This window comes from Desmodus rotundus, chromosome 8 (genome assembly GCF_022682495.2).
Source record: "Desmodus rotundus isolate HL8 chromosome 8, HLdesRot8A.1, whole genome shotgun sequence".
Classification (NCBI taxonomy): domain Eukaryota; kingdom Metazoa; phylum Chordata; class Mammalia; order Chiroptera; family Phyllostomidae; genus Desmodus; species Desmodus rotundus.
In genome coordinates this window covers 77,894,620-77,919,305 of record NC_071394.1, presented here as the reverse complement: position 1 = coordinate 77,919,305, position 24,686 = coordinate 77,894,620, and the positions used below count along the sequence as shown (strand labels likewise).

The 24,686-nt window shown below is 39.4% G+C and overlaps 1 protein-coding gene across 20 annotated transcripts in view; it reads right to left on the bottom strand.

Annotated features, from left to right (window-relative positions):
- MAGI1 (membrane associated guanylate kinase, WW and PDZ domain containing 1) overlaps window positions 1-24,686 on the bottom strand; it is a 617,360-nt gene that overhangs the window by 220,995 nt on the left and 371,679 nt on the right. For all 20 annotated transcript variants that reach the window (XM_045192233.3, XM_045192235.3, XM_045192237.3 and 17 more), the window contains exon 2: window positions 14,468-14,584. In XM_045192233.3, coding sequence (XP_045048168.2) covers window positions 14,468-14,584 — 117 coding nt within the window. The remainder of the gene's footprint in view (window positions 1-14,467; window positions 14,585-24,686) is intronic.

Sequence of the window (24,686 nt, the reverse complement as noted above, 5' to 3'; positions counted from 1 at the left end):
GTGCCTGCGTGTCCTCCACTGGGGACCCAACCCACAACCCAGGCATGTGCCCTACAGACTGGGAATCAAACCAGCGACTCTGGTTTGTAGGCTGGCACTCAATCCACCGAGGCACATCAGCCAGGGTAGGAATAGTATCTTTATCAACCATGAACATAATACATGTGGACATTTACATCATATCCCCTTCAATCATTACCAAAGAAGAAAAAGAAAGCAAGCAGATTCGACTTAAAACCTTTGCAATCCACCCTCTCTGGGTGGCTCAGTTGGTTGGAGCATTGTCTCATGCACCAAAGGGTTTTGGGTTTGATCCCCGGTGTTCCTCTCCTATTCTCTCTCCCCTACACGTTCCTCTCTCTCTAAAATCAGTGAATATATTCCCAAGTGAAGATTGAAAAAACAAAGAAAAAACTTTTGAAAACCTTTAGCCACAACCTAATGTTGAAAAATGGGATTTGTATTTTATTAGTTTTCCACAAGAAAATGATTGTGCGGTATAAATTAAATTGCTTTTTTGCAAGGAAGCTGCACAGAGACTGCATGGAAGGGAACAAAATACAATAGCCATTCTCTCTATGAAAGAAAGAAGAAAGGTTTTATTCAGTAAGATTCAAGGATAGCTCCCCAGTCTTCAATAGAAGGAGAATAATAGCCCTCATTTGGTTTGGAAATATCCTTAACAATAACAAATTATTTTCAACCAGAGCTCCAAAGCCCAGGTTTCTATGCATAAGTAAAGTAGAAGTAAAAGAGTCTATGAAAACCTACTTGCTTTTCATCAGAGTACATACTTGATCTCAAAAACCAAGCCTTTCTGAGCTTGTGTGGTCTCCAGCATAAACCAGGAGAGATGCTTAATTGCATTTCTTCTGAACTCTCTTTTGTCACACACAAAAAATTAAAACCAATAGGTCCTGGGCCAGCCTTTCTTCAGGGGTGCCTGACTTCTCAACCTTCAGGTCAAGCTATGCAGTGTCTTCAGGGCACACTTTAGCATGGCAGCAAAGTGTAGACACTTCTTCTCCAGCAATTTTTAACAAACAACTGTGAGAAAAGGGCTAAGAATTTACCTCAATGGACAATTCAAAAGCAATTAGGGAAATGATCAGGAATCAGGCCAATTAAATGTTGTGAAAATGTGACCATCGATAGGGCTGGTTCCAACCCACCTGGGGCTGTGTAAGAGACTTTACCGGGCCACACTTTCACTTTCTCACTGGGGAATGGGAACTAAGAGTTCCTGCCTCACGTGACTGTTATGAAGCCTGAGACGTACAGGGCAAAGCACTTAGATGAGCGCCAGGCAGAGAAGAGTGCTCAGTGCTAGTTTTCAATGCCATGCCAATCACTTCTAGCACAGGTGTGAATTTCCTCCAAAAGCTTATTCTGAACAGAAGAATACATGTTTGTATTATTCCATTTATATGAACTTCTAGAACAGGCAAAACTAATCTAAGCTGATAATTCACAACCATGGCTACCTCTGGAAAGAAGAAATATTCAGTAGGAAGAGACAGGACGGAGCCTGCTGGTAGCTCAAGTGTCCTATATATTTATCCGGGTAATTGTTACATGGATGGATGCATATATGTGTACATGTGGGAGCACATGTGTGTATGTGTGTGTGTAAAAATACATCAAGCTCTGCACTTAAGATGTATAGAGCTTACTATGTGTATTTAATACCTCAAGTTTTAAGAAAACTCTGTTGGAACCCAAATATGCCCAGGTCCAGTAACTGTCATAACTGTTCCACAACTTGGCTATTCCAGCGGAATCTGGAAGATGGGGAAGAAATACACCAGTTTGTGGTAGAAGGAAAGGGAAGAGAGAGGAGGAAGGAAATGGAGAGAGAGAAGTGGGAGGAAGGAAAGAACAGAGGAAGGGAGAGAGAAGGATGATGCAGCAGGCAAGTCAAGCCCCTAAAGCATATAATACAATTTCAGAATAAAATAACGATGCACTGGCTGGTGTGGTTCAGTGGTTGGGCACCCGCCTGCAGATCAGGGGGTCACTGGTTCGATTCCTGGTCTAGGGCACATGCTAGGTTGCAGGCCAGGTCCCCGGTAGGAGGCGCACAAGAGGCAACCACACATGATGATTCTCTTCTCTTTCTCCCTCCCCCTCTCTAAAAAAATAAATAAAATCTTTAAAAAAAAAAACCCAAAACAAAACAGCAAGTGCTATTATTAACAAGTTATTTTTTTATCTTGTCAATGTTTCTTAGAGATAGCATACTTGTTAAGTTATATCTGACAGTGTTTCTCAATTTTTAAATGATCCACATCCACAATGAACTGAGAAGATGGGAAATTCCCCCACAGGATCCCAGACACAGAAGATTTGCATGGGGTGTCTAATTCTAGCGAAATAAAGGAGTCTGAATGCCCACAGGTTCAGTGGGTAGCCTATGGGAGGACAGATTCAGCAGCAAACATGAAACTCAATCAGACCTCTATTAGCCACAAATTTCTATCCCCTGGGAAAAAATTGGGAGAGCTGGGTCCAAGACTTTCTTATAGATTCCCAGAATTAGCTGTGGTCAAGCAGGCAACACTGCCAGAACTTAGGCTGAATTTCAATCGCCCTGATGCTTTTTTTCATTTTCAAGTCATCTCATACACATGAAGAACATTTCATCCACTACTCAAGCAGTATTTCCTCAAAATTCCACTGAAATAGGTGTGGTGTTTTTTCCCCCAAATCACTAATTAAGTGAAGTTGAGACTGCAAAACCATTTAGAGATGGAAATAAGAAATATACATTCCTCAGAGCAAATGATGATGAAAACAAAGAAGACAGATGCTGTAACTCCTAGCAATCCTGTAAGATCTGTTTGTAGTGATGTCATCCTATGAGACGGGAAAGGAGAAAAATGTCAAGTTCATTTATGTACAGCAACTGCAATTAGAAAGCCAAAGTAATAAATATTTTACAGGTCAGCAGCTTGTTGACCTTGAAAATTACTTCATTTCTAGCATAACCAAATTTTGACTCACTTTTCAAAGCAAAGCACTTAAGGCAATTGTATGGCTCCACTTCAATTAGGCAGGTCTCGAGAGCAGAGAAGTCCCAACTAGAAATGTGGCAACCTCAGAAGACATGGTCCAGGAACAAAGATTTTTCTTCTGATGACAGGAGTGATGAGAAAGGCGACGAGAAGGCTGTGCCCTGGCAACGCTGGGATTCTGGTAGCACCAACCTTGCCTGCTTACACAGTCCTTGAGAACTGTCCCTCGCCCTGCTTAGATGTCTTCCATTAACAAGCAGCAGACGCTGGGTATGAAATAGCCAAGCCTTGGCTCAGAGATGTCACCCCATAACCCTTCCTATCCCTCAACAGTACCAAGGAAAGGAAAGGGCAAGAAAGTCATTTGACCCAGTCATGAAGGACATCCAATTTAGACTTTCATTCTCTTCAAATAAAGTTGTGCCCACAGTTACAAAGATACACTAAAAGGAATAAAAGATATTTAAACCTGGGGTCTATTACCAGACTATTACTGATTTTAGTGCCCCTCGAGTTAATGTCTTTTCATCTTGCAATTAGTCAATAGTACAATTATATTGCATTTTTTATGTGTGGTAAAAGCATCAATTAAATGCAAACATTAAAACCATGTCCTAACTTGTGCTGTTGCATTGGTATTTGTTGTTGTTTTTATATTTCAAGAGACTGAAAAACCTAAGTGATCTCACAAACCTTAGGAGGTCCTCAGGAGCAAGCATCATCCAAAGGACTTCATTATCTAGAGACTGGGCCTGAAGATTAGGATTCTTAATGTATCTATTATACCCCTAATAAACAGATTGCTTTTTAAAGAGAAGTTAAGCTTAGAGATGTTAATTTGCCCACAATCACATGGTTAGATCGTTCCTGACTCTCCGTGGGAAAGAGGTTCCACTACTTTCATTTCACCTCTCCTTTGGTATTTATAACACTTCCTGGTCACACTGAGTCACTGGTCTCAAGATGCTGGTGCTGGTCCTTGTTATGTCATTCCATCCTGGACTTACCTGATCTTGGGATTTACCTTACTCTGGTATAGCCGCCTCCTATTTGTCTTCCCCACTACACTGAGAACTCCCTGAGAGCCAGAAATGTTACCTGCTCATATTAGTATTTACTACATGTTTGTTGAATGGACAAATAAATGGAAGAAATATAGAATGGCAGGGTAACTATAACTACATGGATCAATTGATTGATAGAAATAAAAATGCAAGAAATAGTAGTTACTACCCAATAAGATCCAATTCTAATACTGTGTCCAGCCTTGAATTAGCTGAACTAAGAATGGAGAGATCTTCTAACTTGATTGGATTAGGCTTCTGGTGTTTAACGTCCCAGTGGATATTAGCCTTACTGGGGTAAGGCACCACCTCACCATATTTGGAGAGGGTGACTAAGGCATGCAACTCCCAAATGAATGAAATTTGATTCTATCTCTCAGGCTTTACATCTAGCTGAGTACGTACAGTGAGAACTCAGCCACTGCAGTAAAACCACACAATCAGGGTGCTGCCAGCAGGGCACCATTCACACAGATTACAAACTACATGGTGCCCTCTGGAGCTGTATAATAGTGCCTTTGATGGGATCTAAGACTAGAAAGTACATAGAAAAATAGGAGAAGACACCACCTCAAAGAAGAGGTGGTATATGTTTTCCTCTTTTTTAAAAGAAATCTTTTCTGGCACTATAAAATAGGCAATATGAGCCACTGGTTAAGAGCAAAACTTCTAGAACAATACACCGTAGCTCTACCACTTAACAGCTGTGACATCCTGAGCAAGTTATTTAACCTTTTTGTTCCTCAGTTTCCTTGAATGTGGAGAGCAATACCATCTACACTACAGGGCCACTGAGAGGACTGAGTAAGTTACTATGCTAATATGGAATAAGACCTAGCACATAGCAAGTGCTCAATATGTTAGTGATAATAATTATTATATTTTTATATTCACCTAGAATCTCATTAGCATATATTTGAATCATTTAAAATATGTTTTCTTTCTTTCTAAAAATAGTCAGTATGTGCATATGTATCTATACATATAGACGTGCACATACATGGTCTGAGCAAATCAAAGGTGGTGGTGACTAGGAGGAGCTCTAGTAGCCATCTTGATGTGGATCCCAGTCCCATTCCACACCTGAGAGGCAAGTCACTGAACAGAGCTATGCCCCAGTTTCCTCACCTGTAAATTAGAAAATATTATTAAAATATTTAGCATATTCTTGGTATTCCATAAGTGGCCGATCTTTTTTTCAATATATGTACAATGTTGGCTCTGGCTGGGTATTTTATTTGGTTAGAGCATCATCCTGATACTCCAAGGTTGCAGGTTCGATCACTGGTGAAGACACATGCAAGAATCAACCAATGAATATATGAATAACTGGAGCAAGAAATCAGTGTCTGTCTCTGTCTCTCAAATCAGTAAATAAAAATTAAAACAATAATATATGTACAATGTCTTTCAGGCTAGTCTCTCTATACTTCAATAACAAAATCTCAATTATAGGCTAAAAACACTAATGATGAATAAGGTGGGAAAATAAAAACATAATACTCACATGTAATCCCTTTCTCCAAATTATACTAATTGCTTTTTAATTTTTTGTATGGATTTATTTTTTAAATATTTAGAAATAATTTCAAATTTACAGAAAACTGTAAAAATAAGAATAGTACAAAGAATGCTGCATACACTTTACCCAGATTCACCTAATATTGACTTTTCAGCCTATTGGCTTGTCATTTGTTCTCCTTTTCTCTCCCCACACATAATATATTTTTAACTATTTTTAATGATTTGCAGCCATTCAAGAGCAAGTTGCATTTACCGCGGCCCTTTACATTAAATACATTTGAGTGCATTTCCTAAAAATAGGGACATGTAATTGCTTATTTTTAAATGCAATCATAAAATATGTCACTGAGTGAAGTCTACTCATATTATGGCTGAAATAACACAAGTGACATATTCTTATTTAAATTTAAGGTGATAATTTGGGGCAGTGCATTCCCTTGGGACTTTGGCAAGCCCATCAGAATATCGCCGGTGAAGTGACCCGAGCTGGGCCTTAGCATAAATGTGCATCATCCACTACAGAAGCTGGAAAATCATCTGTAATATTTTTGTTGAACATATTTGATACAAGATTTGTATTAAAATATATTGTACTTTATTCCCTTTACTTAAATGACTCTTGGAAAACTAAAACATGCCATCTCGTAAATAATAGAGGGTAAGGATACTGTGAAAATGTCCATATCCCTACATAAATTGCTGTGGAAATTGCTTTATAATTGCAACAAATCTTGATGAAAAATGTTAGCTAAAATTATAAAGCAATTAAATAAAATAACATGACTACCACAGAGATATTTTAGTATCCTAGACCCAGCCAAGGACTAATCCATAGGTTATTAAGACTCTTTTTAAAATTCAATGCATTAATTTCTAAGGGGACTGCACCCAAAGAAATTCACCAAGACCTTGGACTCTTGGATGCACTTAAACTGAAGTTGAATCTGGGTTCCATCATTAGTAAACTGTATCCTTGAACAAGCCACTTACCTGAGCTCCCCATATCTCGACTGCCAAGCTCATAATATGGGATGATAACACTATGCCTCTCAGGGTTTGGAGAGGATTAAAAGAGACAGGACTTGTAAATCACTTAGCACAGTGCCTGGTACATAAAGTAACCACTCAATTAATGATAGATATTATTATTAAGCAGTGAGGCAGGTCTAACATGTTTTCATAAGAAGATTATAAATTACATCCTCTCTAATTATACTTAAATATAAACTCCTATGTCTTTTCCTTTTCTCCAACTCCTGAGAACCTTAGAACAAAGAACACCAGCCAAACTGTGTTTATATGAGTCTATTAACACTGGACATATAAATCAAGTCCAGTGTTATGAGCTCTTAAGTTTGTAGCTTTTCTTTCGTTTTTCCCCCAATGACTTCATCTACTCAGCAAATATACAATGGCAACTAGGGTAACAACATATAATAAGAAACAAAAAGAAAAAGAACACGGAGGAATTAGCTGACGCTGGGAAAATGCAGTGAAAGTGCTGTTTCAAGCACGCCTGCTCTTGGCTAGCTCGCCAATTGTTCATCTTCATATGTTCTTGCCTCGCTTCTAGTGTTAGGTTGTTCCTCAACAAATGTTAGAAAATCATTTTTTTAACTTAGCTTGCTCCCCCCCCCCAAAAGAATCATACAAATCATACAAATCATTAAAAAAAGAGAAAGAGTCATATAAATAAGGCACAAAAGCTTAATGAGAACTTGAAAAGAAAAAAGGGAGAATGTGGGCTTGAGGAGTCATGCTAGAAAAGAAAGGGACAGAGATGTCGAAAAAAGAAGACTGATATAAAGGAGGACCTATGACGAGCCGTGCTCACTGCTGGGGGCTTCTGTAATTCTCATAAACATCAGTAATGGTGATGAGGAAATGGAGTCCCACAAAGTCTCCGTCACCTGCTCAAGTCAACAAAACTGGTAAGTGGTTAAGCCCGCCAGCCACTCTAACCCACCAAACCTGAAAGTCCATCACACCTGAATGTTCTGGCCCCAAAGAAAGGAGGAAACGCCTGATTCAGGAATGTACAAATCCTCCTCATGCACTCACTGATGGCAACTCAGTGTGGATTCCAGCCTGGCGCTTTAGTGCTCCTTAAGGGATCGTCCAGAAATGAGATGTGCCGTTGTGTTTTGGGTGGTCACAAACATGGGGTGTGCTCCTGGCATTTACCTGGTGGGTGTTAGGAGAGTAACAGACAACTTTCACACCCCCTCACAATCCTCAGTGACCCTCCCAACATTCATGTGGAAGAAAATTTGTTCATAGTTACCTGAGCCCAGACCCTAATTCCAAATTATATCTAAATAAAAAGTAATTTTTCTAATCTCATGTTTCTTTTAATTTGACATTAAACTCCTTACCTAGACTACTGCGTTACTTTGTAAAACAAATCATATTCCAGCTTATACCTGGTAGAACAGCAAACTGTATGAGAAGTGATCCAGCAAGCAGAGGGGAAAATGCCCTTGATACAGGCAATCCTGTGTTTAAAGTGTTTTCCATTTATATAATGCTGGGCCAAGCACTATAAGAAGTACAAAAACAAATGAAAAGCATAAGAATTCAACCCTACCCATGAATCTGCTTTGTTGGCAGAACATCCCATTGGGTGTTTTTAGCAGCACCACATTTAAAGTCATCTGTTAAAAAATATATATTATGTAGGATGGAGAACCCTATACCACAGTATGAACCACTCACTTCTTCGTTTTAAGTCTTGGCCTCTTTGAGGACAACCCAATGGGAATCCAATGTAGAACAAATACGTTTTGATGGAGAAGGAAGGAAAGGCTAGGCGGCGGTAGTAAGGTGGTGAGTCAGTGACTGGGAGTAATCTCAAGACCACAGACCAGCCAGAGCACAGGAGAAAATACAATATTGATGGGTAAAGTTAAGGGCGGAGAAGAGTTGAGAACTGATGGAGAATTAATGAAGCCAAATACTGATTATGTTATAGGCAACAAACATGTTTGATTGAGTAGAAATAAGGCAGGATTGAAGAGACAAATGGGCTTGAGTTCAGACCTCTAATAGTCTGTGTGTCCTCGATGAGGCCAGAGTTAGAGAGGACACATATATAAGGATCATGGCAGGTACCTCATAGGCAGCAGGAGAGGCCAAAACTGAAGAGCTATTACTGCTGCTCCTGGTGAGAGTTTCACAACAGGCTAGGCTTCGTAAAGGCTGAAGTGATACCTGTTGTAGACCGCACTTCATTTTGCCAGAGGACAAGAGCAGTACACACAGTGAGAAGTTCCCAGTGACTTTTATCTGATCAGTTCCGGGGATGCTTGTAGAACTGTGTAGTTCATAAATTACAACCTGAAGCATTCCACACGTACCAGACACAACCTGAACACAGGGATACACATTCTAGGAGAGAAGCAGAGTGCCAACACCCAGTTCTTTATCCTGGCCCCCTCCTAATAAACTGGTCTAGCTCATATCATCAGCTCGAATTCAAGAATAGGTTGACTTTCGGCAAGCAGTGTTGGAAATAGCTATGCTTAAGAGAAATGAATAGGTTCAAATATGTTTAGAAATGGCACAAATAAAATTAGGATCCTTTATGTTTACCATCACATTTAAATTGTCTTGTAGATCTAAGCAATTTAATCCCTTTGTAAACTTTAAATCCATGATGAATGCCTCTTACACAGGTTACAACGGACTTAGTGTCAGGCAGAGCCTGGATCAACAAAGTGTTAAGCTAAGAACAAAAGTGACCTATCCTTTCCTCTTTCGGATGAACTTTGATTGAAAAATAAAGAGACTATCATAAACAAATCCACAAACAAATGTTGGAGAGGATGTGGAGAAAAGGGAACCCTAGTGCACTGGTGGTGGGAATGCAGACTGGTGCAGCCACTGTGGGAAACAGTATGGAATTTCCTCAGAAAACTAAAAATGGAAGTGCCTGTTGACCCAGCAATTCCACTGCTGGGACTATACCCTAAGAACCCTGAAACACCAATTCTAAAGAACCTATGCACCCCAATGTTCATAGCAGCACAATTTACAATAGCCAAGTACTGGAAGCAACCTAAGTGCCCATCAGCAAATGAGTGGATCCCAAAAGTATGGTACATTTACACAATGGAATTCTACGCAGCAGAGAGAAAGAAGGAGCTTATACCCTTTGCAACAGCATGGATGGAACTGGAGAGCATTATGCTAAGTGAAATAATCCAGGCAGTGAGGGACAAATAGCATATGATCTCACCTTTAACTGGAACCTAATCAACAAAAGAAAAAAGCAAACAAAATATAACCAGAGACACTGAAAGTAAGGACAATCTGTCAGTAACCAGAGGGGAGGGGGGAGGGGATAATGGGAGGAAGGGTTTTTAGGAACTACTGTAAAGGACACAGGAAACAAGGGAGGGAGGTGGGTTTGGTTGGGGGTGGGGAGGGCAGCAGGAGGCCAGAATGCAGACAACTGTAATTGAACAACAATAAAAATAATAAAGAAAAATAAAGAGAGTTCCTTAGAGTGGAGCCCAGAGAAGAGAAGAGAGGAGAACGGGGCTGGGTATCAGGGTGTCATTCAGCATTCCAAAGAACCAGTACTACAGGATGAGTTGTATCTTGTTTTGACAGCCACAGTGTAGTAAATGACAAGCCCTGTCAGGTGACACATTTGTCTTCACAGGAAAAGCAGGCATTCCAAAGCAAGCGCCTCAGATGTCATATCAGCTCGGACAAGAAGTCATAAAGCGGGAAGGCTATCAGTGCAGGAGGTGCAGGGTGTCCAGACTGTAATCAAAGGAGTGTGAACGAGCACTGCAGCTCCCAGCTCACTGGAGCCTGGACTTTCCCCTGGGCCTGGCTTATCAGCCAAGTAATCAGTGGAGTCCTTATCAGCCATGTAGAGGCCCAAGCCTCTGAGCAGCCTTTTATTCTAAAACCTTTAGGCAAAAACAGCCCTGCTGTTTCTCCCAAATGCAAAGTAGCCAAGAAAAAAACAACAAAAACCAAAGGGGATCTTTATCTATTTCTTCATTTGTTCATTCATTCAACAAATACTTATCCCAGGGTCCAGGCACTAATCTAGGTACAGGCTGGTCATTGAGGTAGCTACAGCCCCCAACCTCAGAAGAGTTAGATTCTATTAGGACAGACAAACACGTAGGAAGTATGATGGGAGTCACAGAAGGCGATCCTGGGAGCACTGAGGAGGGCAGTAGATGCAATCCATGGAGGCCTTCATGAAGGAAATGGTCTCTGGGTTAAAGCTTAAAAGAAGGCTGTGAACTGGTTACACGGAAAGTTAGGGAAATAATATGTAACCAGTTATAAAAAGACACCAGGTGTGTTTGGGGAGTTGATGAAGTTCATACGGCTGATGCACTGAGGGAGAGAAGGTTGAGAACTTAAATAAATTTGAGGGGCAGGACACGGGAATATTATCCAAATGGCTCTGAGGAATCAGAGAAGTGAGCAACATGGATGACATTTACATACATTTCAAGTCCATTCATTTAGAGGTGGTTTTCCATAAGTATACTAAGAAGAGATCCAATAAAAAATAAGATAAACCTAGATACCCCAAGAGAATCCTGTAATGATTTTTTAAAAGCTAAATAGTCATTAGCAATTATTAAAATTCCATTGTACATACCAGTGAGTTACACGAAATTCAGGAAGAAGACACTTATTTTTAAGATATAGTGTCTTACATAGCCCCCCCTCCCAAGACAAAACCCTATGATTTTAAACAGCTAAAACTATGAAATTCAGCAAAGGGAAGCTTCTTTCCTTTTTTCTTCCATTCTCAATGGTCCACATTCTACTGCTCTAATGAGTGTTATTTATTACACCCCACTCGAGACTTCGAACTGTCTGAACCCTGCCCACGTCACTTGCTAACTATGTGACTCCAGGCAAGTGATTCATCTAGCTGAGCCTGATTCCTGTGATGGACCCATCTCTGAGGGTTGCAGGCAGTGTGTGGGGAGACGGTGATTGCAGTGGGTGCTTCTATTTCCATTTTACTGAAGCATAAACGAGACCAGAGAAGTTACATGATTGCATGGGCCACACAGCGACACAATAGCCCCAGCCTTCACATCAGGACTTCTGACTCATTTTACATCTAGTTCTCTTTTCTTATTTTGGGGGCGGTGGTGATTTTCAATGGTAAATATAATTATATTTCAACTGCAATGACCTTTTTCATATTGTGGAAAAAACAGTTTTTGAATAAAAGGGGAGTGGAGAGTAACAACTAACAAAAATAGCACTGGATGAATATTTTTAATGGGTGAATTGTATGGTATGTGAATTCTATCTCAATAAAGCTATTAAAATTAAAATAAAACTAGATGAAATGTGGGTAATGAGGCCTTTAGAGAGGTTTGATTTTGAGGAAATCATGTTTGTTGCTTCATTTTCTTACCTGTGAAGTGGGGCTACCATTACCTGCCCTGACTTTGCTTAGGGGTGAGGATGAAACGGACCCTCAGTGGTTAAGCCCTCACAGTGCACATAAGGCTGTACTGCACTAGAGGACACTGAAAAGAACCAGAGAACAAAGGGGGCTTTATTTATTAATTTCTAATGATATGTGAGCCTGCTAAAATGTACAGGTAAAGAACGCTAGCCCAACTGGCAAGCACCTGTTCATGAGGTCATCCCTTTTCAAAGTACTGAAGTCACTAAAGTAGCAGCAACAGGAAGTTCTGGGAAACAGAGATTACGTGAGCTTGTTTCCCTATGGCACAGTTATACAAACCAGGAAAATCCGTTCTCCAAATCGATGGCTTCCTAACCAATTACCACGACAGGTTGGTACAGAGGTTCTGCCTTACAAGTCACATGGGTCAAAGAATCAGAATAAACACAAACGTGGCTGGAGATTTAGAGCCTATAACAGGATCCTAAGTCCCGCCTGGCCTCCTCATGTTCAAAGGCACACACACTGCGCCAGACACGGAAACAGACCTCTTCTGAATTTCCTTTCCATTTTATGAAGGAAATGTAAAATGAAATGTAACTTGTTTTCTTTTTCAGTAGGAAGACCATTTCCATGTTCCAAATTCCTAATTTATTGGTTTCATAGAAATGCAACATCAACACCAAGGCCTTTATACAAGCAAAGATAAAACATGATTTTTCACAGTTTTTAAAAGGCTGAGATCATTTTTGCTCCAGTTCCTACATACTGGTAAGCTTAAAATCAAGCCATTTAGCTCACAGTCAGGTGCAATAAAATCAGTGGAAAACATAAATGGGAAAGCATGCCAAAAATGTAACCATAGTAACACCACAGATGCGTCAAGAAATGGTGTGCTGGTGTGCTTCATTTCCCATTTCTTAAATTGGAATCTAAGTAGGGAAAAAATTACACAGAGAACAATCATGATTCTGCAACTACTAAATTCTGCAAAACTGCGCTCAGACTGAAGTTCTAGAACTTCAGAGGCAGCTACAGTACAGCTACAGAAACAGCCCTGATGGCTTAAGAGATGGCACTTAGCAGTTACCTCATCTCCCCATGACTGTTTCCTCATCTCTAAAATGGGTATTAAAAATTCCAACCTCAAAAGGTTTTTCTAAGAATAAAATTGGACAGTATGTCAGAGGCAGGAGACCTGAGGCCCTGGTCATCGTTAAGCCTGTTTTTATTGTCTTACCTTAGTAGTGCCTTGGTTTCTTGATCTATAAAAATAGCATGATAATCCTGCTTTACCCATGTGATTAATATTAAAAATTATTACTAATCCAAGCATAAGGAATTATTATTAGGATATTATTAGGATTATAGTTTTCAATTCCATGTTGAAAGCCCAAGAGAAATGACAGCCAGAATTTCCCATTAATTCATTATGACATTTTCTCTGTCCACTGCAGCGCTGCCACTCTGCAGAAAGGGACAACTTTGGGGCACTGACACACGTTACTTAAAGTCATCCTCTCTTCCTCTTGAAGCCTTGGTTCTTTCAACAAGTACAATGGAGGGCAGGGGTCTATTCTAGAATCTGATCTCTAACGGTCCCACTCTAGACGCATGGGCTAAGTCCTTGCAGAGCTGTGGCACACCTTCGATTAGGTTATGTTTATTATTTTGCAGTAGTATCAGGAAATATTCACACTCTAGCACATTTCTTGCGAAATACTATGTTTTAAAGAAAACCAAATCACAGCAATAAGCAAGCTACCTTGAACTTCAATTTATTCTTCCTTTCTTTTCCTGGTTAAAATACAGTATTTCTAAAAAGACATTTCAAACCTTGAAGGATGGGATAATAGAGAGGAGACAAGAAAACTTCCAGAATCATTCTTTCTTCTATTTTGAAGGAAATCGAATAATTGTACGTCTTTGCAGGTTTCCTGCCTTATGCCTGGCTGTACAGGGCTGAAGTTTGGTAGCACGCAACAAGGCTTCACTGCAATTGAGCGGCCAATAACCTACCTCACAGGCATCCCCCTGCCTCAGTTCTCAGTCTGAAGACCTGGTCCACACCATGGAGAACAATTACGGTTAACATTTATGGAGGCTTACCCCCTGCCCATACTAAGCAAAATTGACACACCTCATCCCATTTACTCCTCATAGCAGTTCTATGAAGTTATTAGTATGACTGAGATATCCTTTTCACTGATGTGAAAATTGAACCTTAAAGGAGAAATAACATGCCTGGCACTATAAGCCAGTAAGTGGCAGAGCCAATACTTGAAAGCCACATAATTCACCTTGCAGTGTTCTGTACGTCCCATTGTTGGTTATGATTCCCTGACTTACGGAGCCACTGAGTGAGCAAGCTGTCACGTGTTCCAGACCAGCTCTCCTCTCTCCCTCTACTTTTCACACACCCACCCATCAGTAAGGTGCCCAAACTGGCTACTTACAAGGCACAGCATGGCGATACAGATTATCCCTTATTGTCTGCTGGAGCTCGTGATCGGGAGACCCTTTCTGGAACCGCTGGTTGAGAAAGTGTCGTAGGTCCTTGTTCAGCTTTCCTCCTGCAGGAAATGTATAAAACACAAAATACATCAACAACAGAGCTTCCCAAAGGCCAAACAGCCTGAGAGCTACGTGGGAAAGCCACAGGAAGCCCTTCTGTTCAGCCACCTTCAGTCATTAGGAGGACTGACTGGAGGTTTTTCTCTACAGAAGAGGAAGCAAGCAAGAATGTAACAATGATAAAGCAGCATAAAAACAGCATAAATTTGGGGGCCCATTTCACATAACACTAGAAGTCTAAGAATTTAAACGAGAATTTACACTATTACATTAAAAATATGTGGCACAGACAGTTGCAGACACTATTACAGAAAGAGAGTAAATGGCTGACACCCTAAAGAGGACAATTTCACAGTAGATGAGAAATTAGGAAATGTTCTTTGCCCAGGGATCCAACTGGTGAAAATTTGCCCTATGGATATGCTTGCAAAAGTCTCCCAGAATATCCACTATTGTTAATCACAGCATTTTTTATAACAGCAAATAAATAAAAATTAAAAAAACACATGGAAACAACCACCAGGGATCAACAAGTTAAAGCAGTTCATCTAAATAGTGGACGCTTTGCAAAAGCTAGATCTTTATATATTGATAGTGTAGGAAAACATGTAGAACAGTGCATGTTGTCTCATCCCTTCTGTGTACAAATAAAATTAAGAAAAGGAGAGACCATGTAATAATGAAAAAATTAATCATCAAAACATTTTTAAGTGTATTTTATTGATTATGCTATTATTGTTGTCCCATTTTTCCCCCTTTACCATCCCCCACCCGGTACCCCCTTCCCTCCAGCATTCCCTCCACTTAGTTTATGTCCGTGGGTCATACATGTAAATTCTTTGGCTTCTCCATTTCCTGTACTATTCTTAACCTCCCCGTCTATTTTGTACCTGCCAATTATGCTGCTTGCTCCCTGTACCTTTCCCCCACATTCCCCCTCTCCCCCTCCCCACTGATAACCCTCCATGTGATCTCTATTTCTGTGATTCTGCTTCTGTTCTACTTGTTTGCTTAGTTTTTATTATTTTAGGTTCAGTTGTTGATAGTTGTGTTTGTTGTCATTTTACTGTTCATAGTTTTGATCTTCTTCTTTTTCTTAGATAAGTCCCTTTAACATTTCATAAAATAAGGGCTTGGTGATGAGGAACTCCTCTAACTTTACCTTATTTGGGAAGCACTTTCTCTGCCCTCCCATTCTAAATGAAAGCTTTGCTGGACAGAGTAATCTTGGATGTAGGTCCTTCTCTCTCATGACTTTAAATAGTTCTTTCCAGCCCCTTCTTGCCTGTAAGGTTTCTTTTGAGAAATCAGCTGACAGTCCTATGGGAACTCCTTTGGAGGTAACTGTCTCCTTTTCTCTTGCTGTTTTGAAGATTCTTTCCTTATCTTTAACCTTGGGTAATTTAATTATTATGTTTCTTGGTGTGTTCCTCTTTGGGTCCAACTTGTTTGGGACTCTCTGAGCTTACTGAACTTGTATATCTATTTCATTCGCCAGATTGGGGAAGTTCTCTTTCATTATTTTTTCAAATAAGGTTTCAATTTCTTGCTCTTCCTTTTCTCCTTCTGGCACCCCTATGATTTGGATTTTGGAATGTTTGAAGTTGTCCCAGAGGTTCCTAAGCCTTTCCTTGATTTTTTTATTATTGTTTCTTCATTCTGTTCTGGTTGAATGTTTCTTTCTTTCTTTTTTTCCAAATCATTGATTTAGTCCCAGTTTCCTTCCCTTCACTGTTGCTTCCTTGTGTATTTCACTTTGTATAGCCCTCACTTTTTCCTTTATTTTGCAGCTGTAGTCAGTCAGTTCTGTGAGTATCCCAATTACCAGTGTTTTGAACTCTGCATCTGGTAAGACTGCTATCACCTTGTTACGTAGTTCTTTTTCTGGAGTTTTGCTCTGTTCTTTCATTTGAGCCATATTTCTTTGTCTCGGCACACCTGTTATGTAGTGAGGGGTGGAGTCTTAGGTATTTGCCAAGACAGGCAACCCACCTCACTGTTTTGTGGCACTGTATGTGGGGGAGGGGTGAGAGAGAAAACAATGCTGCTTGCTTGGCTCTGGCTCAGCTCCCACTCACCTCCCCCGCTACCCACAAGTGAATTGTGCCCTTCTGGTGCTGATTCCTGGTGGGTTTGTGTACATGCTAGGACCCTGTGGGCCCATCCAATAGACTCTCCTGTGAGAGTGGTAGTTTTTCCCACCACTGCAACCCCCACAGATTTTTACAGCCAGAGTTTTTAAAACTTTCTTTTCCCAGTGCCGGACCCCTGTGTTGCATGGTCTGTCTCACTCCCTAGTTGTTCCTCCTGGATTATCCACACTCAAATGTGAGTCCACCCAGTCCACCAGCCCCTGCCTTGCCACGCATCCTCTCTGCCCTACCTGCCCATCTCCATCCCTCCTACCAGTCTAAATGAATGTTTCTTATTTAACTCCTTGGTTGTTGGACTTCCATACAGTTCAATTTTCTGGTAGTTCTGGTTGTCTTTTGTTTTTAAAGTGGTTGTTATCCTTCTTTTGGTTGTGCAAGGAAGTGAAGCATATCTTCCTATGCCTCCATCTTGGCTGGAAGCCTAGATGTTTCTCTCATCAGAAAGTTTTAACAACAGTTTCCTTTAGGGAGAAGGTATTGAGCATGGGAAATAAAGCAGATATCACTCTTCCTCATATAGACAGATAGAAATATAGAGATCTTATTATCCTGTGTTGATTTACAAACACTAAATACATATTTCTTTTTTTATTAATGTTGCTGTTTAAGCACTAGTTAATTGGGTGGGGCTTTGGGTTTATTTCTTTGAAATTCCCTACAGTAAAAGGATAAAAATAAAGCTAAAAAAATTATATTGTTACAAATACATGCCACAGAAAGAAACTAAATGTTTTGTTTTAATTATAAATACAAATTTTAGTCTACAGCATCTACAGAAGGCCTGTATATCAACCTAGATAACATTCATTCTTATGGAGTATGACACTTCAGTGACAGCTAAAAATAACAAGGCTCAGATTGTCCTTCCAATTTAGACAAGATAAAAATTAGGTAAGCGCATTTCTAGCCTTAGAGAAACAATGCAGTAATTCAGTGTCCATGTGAGCCACAGTATTCACGACTTCAGATAATAACTTCCCCATGGTCAGAAAGAGTAAGTCACGAGGGTGACAGGAATGGTTAGGATGATGATATATCCTGCCTAGGGCAGGGCACTACTGATCTTTATTCTAATGCTATGTTCAAAACAAGATTCCCTGCTATGGTTGATCATTTTAGAAGATACCAATAAAAAAAACCCTGAACTATTTTATTTGAGTTGTATTATACCTATAGTTTCAAGTGGCCAAAGGAAGATACATGTATTCAAGTCAAGCTCAGGTCATTCAATAAATATTCAATTAGTCACCAGATATTTGCTTGTTTATTTATTATGTTTTTTTATCCTCACCCAAAGAGATGATTATTGATTTTACAGAGAGGGAGAGAGAGAAAGAAAGAAAAGGAGAGATACATCGATGTGAGATAGAAACATGTATCAGTTGCCTGTTGCACACACCTGACTGGGGACCAAATCTACAACCTAGGAATGTGCCCTGAGTGGCAATCAAACCCAGGACCTTTTGGTTTATGGGACAATGCTCCAGACAACTGAGCCACACCAGGCAGGCCTCATCAAATATTTATTGAATGAAGAAGACAAACACCCACACACCCTACTTCCCCTCTAAATTGGGCACAAGGTTTAATCAGACATTTCACAAAATAATATATATGACTGGCCATTAAGCACATGAAAAGATATTCAATGCCACAATTATCAGAGAAAGGCAAATTGAAACCACAATAAGATCCTATGGCATACCCACTAATATAGCAAAGTTAAAGACTGACAATTTCATGTGTGAACAAGATTGTGGAGCAATGGAACTTCTATATACTCCTAGTGGGTATATAAAATGGTTCATTCTCTTGGGAAAACAATTTAGCTGCATCTTATAAAGTTAAACCCAAACTAACCAAATGACCCAACAATTACACTCTACTCAAGCAAAATGAAAGCAAGTCCACACACACACAAAACTTGTAAATGAAACCTCATAGCAACTTTATTCATTATGCAATTGTCTCAAGTTTGAAATATCCCAAGTGTCTATCAACAGGAGAATGGATAAGCAAACTGCACTGTACTCGAACAATAGGGTACTATACCACAATTAAAAGGAGTACATACATAATATTAATAAATCTCAAATGCATAATGTTAGCAAAGAAGCTAGGCACAAAAAAGAACATACTGTACAATTCTATCTTTACAAACAGTTTTAGTAAAGGCTAGCCAGGTTGAGAGTGACAGAGGGCAGTTAAGTGGTTACCTCAGGGTAGACAAAAACTGCAAATGGGCACAGGGGATTTAAGATCTATGGAGCATATCATCATCATCAATTTCTTGGCTTTGCAATTGTACTACAATTATGTTATAATCAGGGGAAACTGAGTGAAGGGTACACGGGACCTCTGCATGCACAATGATTCCAAAATAAAATATTTTATTTTTTTAAAGATTTTATTTATTTATGTTTAGACAGAGGGGAAGGAAGGGAGAAAGAGAAGGAGAGAAACACCGATGTGTGGTTGCCTCTTGTGCACCCCCTACTGGGGACCTGGCCTGCAACCCAGGCATGTGCCCTGACTGGGAATCAAACCGGAGACCCTTTGGTTTGCAGGTCGGCACTCAATCTACTGAGGCCCACCAGCCAGGCAAAATAAAATATTTTTAAAAGGGGGAGCATAAGAAAGCTTTTGGGAGGAGATGCCAGTAAAATATATCTTGGTTATGATAGTGACATCACAGGTTTATACATTTGTCAAAACTTACAGAGCTATACATTTGTATGTAAACAAGTGTATTTTATAATATGCAAATTACACTGTAATAAGATATATTTCAATTTTTTAAAACACACATAAAAAATTATTGAATGACTATGTGGTAGACACTGTTCTAAATACTTAATTTTCAAATTCTTAGAAAACTGAACTAAAAGAAAGAGAATAAATCTTATTAGTTAAGACAGCCCTGAGTTTAAATCCTGGACACACTGTTTATTACTAGTGAGCCCAAGAGCACTGCGTAACCTCTGAACTGTACTCTTCTCATCTGCAAAAACAGAGCCCAGTGTCACAGTAGTTCCATCACAAGACCGCTGTGAGAATTAAATGAGACTCGCAGGGCTTGGCACCAAGAAAGCACTCAGTAAGTGATGGAAATTACCATTAAGAGAATACAGCATGGACAACTGAGGCAAGAGAGAAAGAACTGGTATCAGCCCAAAGGCAGACTGTTACTTAAAAAAATTTTTTTCAGCTAAACATAAAACCTGTCCTGTTAGCTTAGAAATACTGAAAAACGAAATATAAGCCTAGGGAAACATGGATTACATGATATTTTTCGAGTTTCTAAAAGGGAATAAAATACCGCTTGTGCTCAAATGGTCTGGACATTTGTAAACTGGTTAACACACATTTAGTACATGATATATTCCAGGCACTGTTCTGGAGTTGAAGTTCAGGAAATGAAACCAACTGGTAAATCACTGATATTTGATAGTCATATCTGCCAACTCTACCTCTAGGTATAAAGCACTCTGGAATTTGACCAAAAGGATAACAATGTTTACCAGCAAAATCTCTATTACCTAGAATCTAGGGTTTTATATTCCCCTTAGGAGACCAGAGTGCTAGACATTAAAAAGACAGTGACAGTTATCATTTGAGCCTTGAATACCAAAGACGTCTATGGGATCCAAATGTACTGCTTGAGTCAAAAGCAAAATTCCAAAGAAGATTCAGGATACAGTACCTCTTCATCCTATATATACTGTAGGCTCACACATGGCATTCCTATCAAGATAAACCAGAGGTTGGGAGGCATTAAGATATAGACACTTGGTTTACACTTGAGCTTTACATTAAAACTAGCCAAGCCAGCCTCAGTTTATGATCATCGAAGTAAAACTCCTCTCTACTGCGCATGTGTCAAAGGGCAGGGTTAACTATGTTGCCCGTTAACATTTACTCTATGTTCCGTGACATTTGCAAGCGAAAAGCCTCAACCTTTGCATTACATTAACAATACTGTACTTTTTGGCATCTAATCTCAAATTAATTGCCAATTATTTAGGGGGCCTGTCTATAAATCTTCTAATTGTCAAGGGCAGTGAGCCAATGAAATAATAAATTGCAAGACAGAATTTGTCACGTATCTACACTGTCTTTGAAATTCAAGATTTGTTTTGCAAATGGAAAACATAGGTCAGGAATACAAGGAACTTTTTCTAGGAAAAGGATTCAGAGCTTAATTTAAGACATTTTATAATATGTCTTATTATAAGTGGGAAATGGGGTTTAGACAGCCACAGATTTACCATTTTATATTTTAATATTTTATCTACATATCTGGAATTTTGTTTTTACATTTAAAGCAATATATTGCTTTTTAAATTTGCATTAGTTTACAGAAATTTAACCATGTCAACTAATGTATTTTTTGTTATTTTAAATGTTGTATAACATTTCATTTAAAAAATATACCAAAATACATTTCTCCTTCATAGGATACTGCGCTATCCCCATTGCTGCAATATTACTGTAATGCCTTTTTAAAAAACCAATGTGTTAATTTTTTTCTCTAGACTATCTAAACATGGAAATGGACATAGACATCTTCAATTTACCTTGATATTGGTAAATTCTTCTCCAAAATGGTGATGCCAATTTACCTTCCAGCAACAATTTTTGGAGGTCCTGCTTCCCCCACACTCAGGGCGATGTTTGCTACTATTAGCGTAGCAGGGGTCCCTGACATCACCCCCAGATTTGCTGATTCACTATCGGAATTCACAGGACTCAGTATAAGGTTGCCTCAGAGCTATGATTTCTATAGCAAAAGTGTGCAAAGCAATACCAGCAAAGGAAAAGTCTCATCACAGGGCAACAAAGTCCAAAGGCCTTCAATGCCAGCTTCCCAGTGTCCTCTCCCACTGGAGTCACACACTCAACTCCCAGTACAAATGAGTTATAACAATACTGCGAAGTGTTGCCCATTTGACACTCTGAGAAGCTCATTAGACACTCAGGGCCCACAGTTTTTATTAGGAACCAGTCAGGTAGACAGCATGTGCCTGACATGAAACAAAAGTGGACTTGTAGAAGGAAAGCATAAACTGTATCTTTTGCACAGAAAGTTAAAGCACAGTGAGTCAATGGAGAGAATCCCTCTTAAATCTAAGCTCCCAGATTCCAGCCAAAAGCCAGCTTGATAAGCAGGCTTTCGGGTGAACAGTCATTAACTCTTCTCTGCAGAGTCCATCTTTTTAAAATCTTTCTAACTTAACAAGGATAAAATGACAACCTGGTGTTATACTAATTTACAATTATTGATTACTAGTGAAATTGACCATTACATCTTTTTTTTGTCTTTTATATTTCCTCTCCTGTGACTTCCTGTTCACATTCTTTGTGCATTTTCCTAATGAGTTGTTTTGTTGTTCTTGGTAAGAATATGATATGATTCCTTTAACAATTATTTAGGTTGGAAATTTTGCCTGTCACTATTTCAACACGAAAGGATCCCCTAACAAAATTGAGGGGTGCCAGTTTTCCAACTTTTCCTCTCCTACAATAGACAGTTTTCTGCCAACTCAGACAGAAGCACCATTTTCAAGGTGATGCGATTTGAGGGGACTCTGCTTGATCTGATATTTGCCTCCTAAGAGAGAATGTAAATCAGTAGAAATAATCTTCATGGTCAAGAAACTGGGTTTTCAGTGAGAACACTTTTCGGCACTTAGCTCACCTATTTCTGACCAAGACGTCAAAACACAACTCTCCCTGTGCCATGTGAGCTCTAGGTGATCCACATCTACTTGGTCAAAGAACAGTGTTTCATCACAATTAGAACTTAGACTTTAATACATTTCACATTTTCAATGTTGAAGAAGACTTGCATATGAATATTAAACTAATCATACTTCCAGAAGATTCTGCTTTAGCACACAATTTCTTCATGAAATGATTATAGTTGTAGGAAAGACATTTATTAAGGCAAGAAATAGTTTGCACTGTGGTGAAGCTATTGCAGCAAAAAAAAATCTGTCAGTTCAGCAGTTTAGGTTTAGAAAGAAAAAATTTTTAAAGATTTTATTTATTTATTTTTAGAGAGAGGGGAGGGCAGGGAGAAAGAGGAGAGAAATATCGATCAGTTTCCTCTCATGCACGCCTCGTCCAGCTACCGAACCCACAACCCTGGCATGTGCCTTGACCAGGAATTGATCTGGCGATCTCCTGCTTTGTGGCATGATGCCCAACCAACTGAGCCACACCAGTCAGGGCAAGAATAACTTTTTAAAACCAAAACTATAAATGGAAATACAAATTAACTAGTTTTATAGTCACTCAAACTTACAATCCAAAATACATTGAAATGAGCATTGTTTGAAAAAGATGTTTGCAATTTGTTTCTTTCTGATACATTTTTCCAACTGTAAAAACAATATAAATTATTGAGGAGTTAGTGATTTATGGGTAGGGTTTCCACTAGGAAAAATAAAACCTGTCTGAGGACAGCTGGTGGCGATGGCTGCACAACAAGGTACTTACTGCCACAGAACAGTAAACTTAAAAATGGTTAGCATGACAAATTTCATGTTATGCATACTTTGCCACAATAAAAAGGTAATATACATTAATTACAATATTTGAAAGTACACAAAAGTACAAAGAAAGTTAAAACCAAGTGTAACTTGATTTGTATCACTCTTAACATTTTGATTATGTATGTACACATATATATATTGTACATACTTACACACTTACAATACACTTAGACATCTGAGGAGATCCATTCATTCATTCAACAAATATTTATTAAGTGCCTCCAGTCCTTAAGATCCAAAAGGACAATGCAGAATCCCTGAGAAGGGACTGGCGGGCAGGCAGACAGGGTTGGCCTCCAGACAGAGACAACTGTTAAGATGTGAACTGAAGGAAGACAAGAGGCTGGCTGGCTGGCTGGCTCTGAACCATGTGGGGAAAGAGCATTTATACAGAGGGAACAGCATGTGCAAGTGGTTTGGAAGTAGAAAAAGGCAAGCATGTTGGAGGAACGGCAGGAAGCTCAGACAAGGGCTGGCACAGACTGAGGCTGAAAAGAGACAAGGAAGCCAGATAGTTCTGTGCCTCACAAGCCATGCTAAAGAGCTGGCATTTTATTCCAAGCTCAGTAGAAATCCACTGAAGTGAGTTTAGTCAAGGATGGGGGAAGGTGTGGTCTAAATTCTGAGATGACTTTTGCAACTGTGCGGTGGGTAGGTGTAGAGGCAGGTGACAGGATGAAGCCAATGGGACTGATCACAGACCTGGAGTGCTGGGATGAAGAGATGCCCCTGCCAGGAAGAGGTCAGGAAGGGACAGAGAGGAGGCGTCCCTGAAAGCTGGAGCAGATAGGGTTTGCTAATGTGATGGAGGGCAATAGCAAAGACAAGGGAGGAGTCAAAACGAATCCAATGTCTGGGCCTGGTGATGAACGGGTCTGAGGGAGCACAGAGTTGCTATTAGGTTGAGATGTGTAGGTTCGTGCTGTATACGTGCATTTTTATCCAAATATCCTAACACGGAATTCAGAGCATTCCCAATATACTACTAGTACTCAAAAATATAGTTTTATTAGCTATATACTATTGTATTTTCTCATTACATCACAGTCTACTTATTACCAATTACTAAGCATACATTCCCTGTGATTAATCTTCTTGTATAAATGTTATCTGTATTTCTGGTTATTTTTCTCATGATTCCTGAAATGAAAATATTGAGACTAAAAAGATAAGAACATTTAAGGCTTTTGATACAAATTCCTTCCAAAAAGATTTTATCAGCTGTCCTTCATCCATCTTGATATTAAATGGCTCCAAAGTAGTAATGTGGCTTCATCATATTATCAGGTTCATGTTAACTGACATTTAGATATACTTCCTTTAAAAAAAACTAGTATAAACAATGCTGCCATGAAAAATTTTGAATATAAATTTTTGCTGAAATTTCCTAA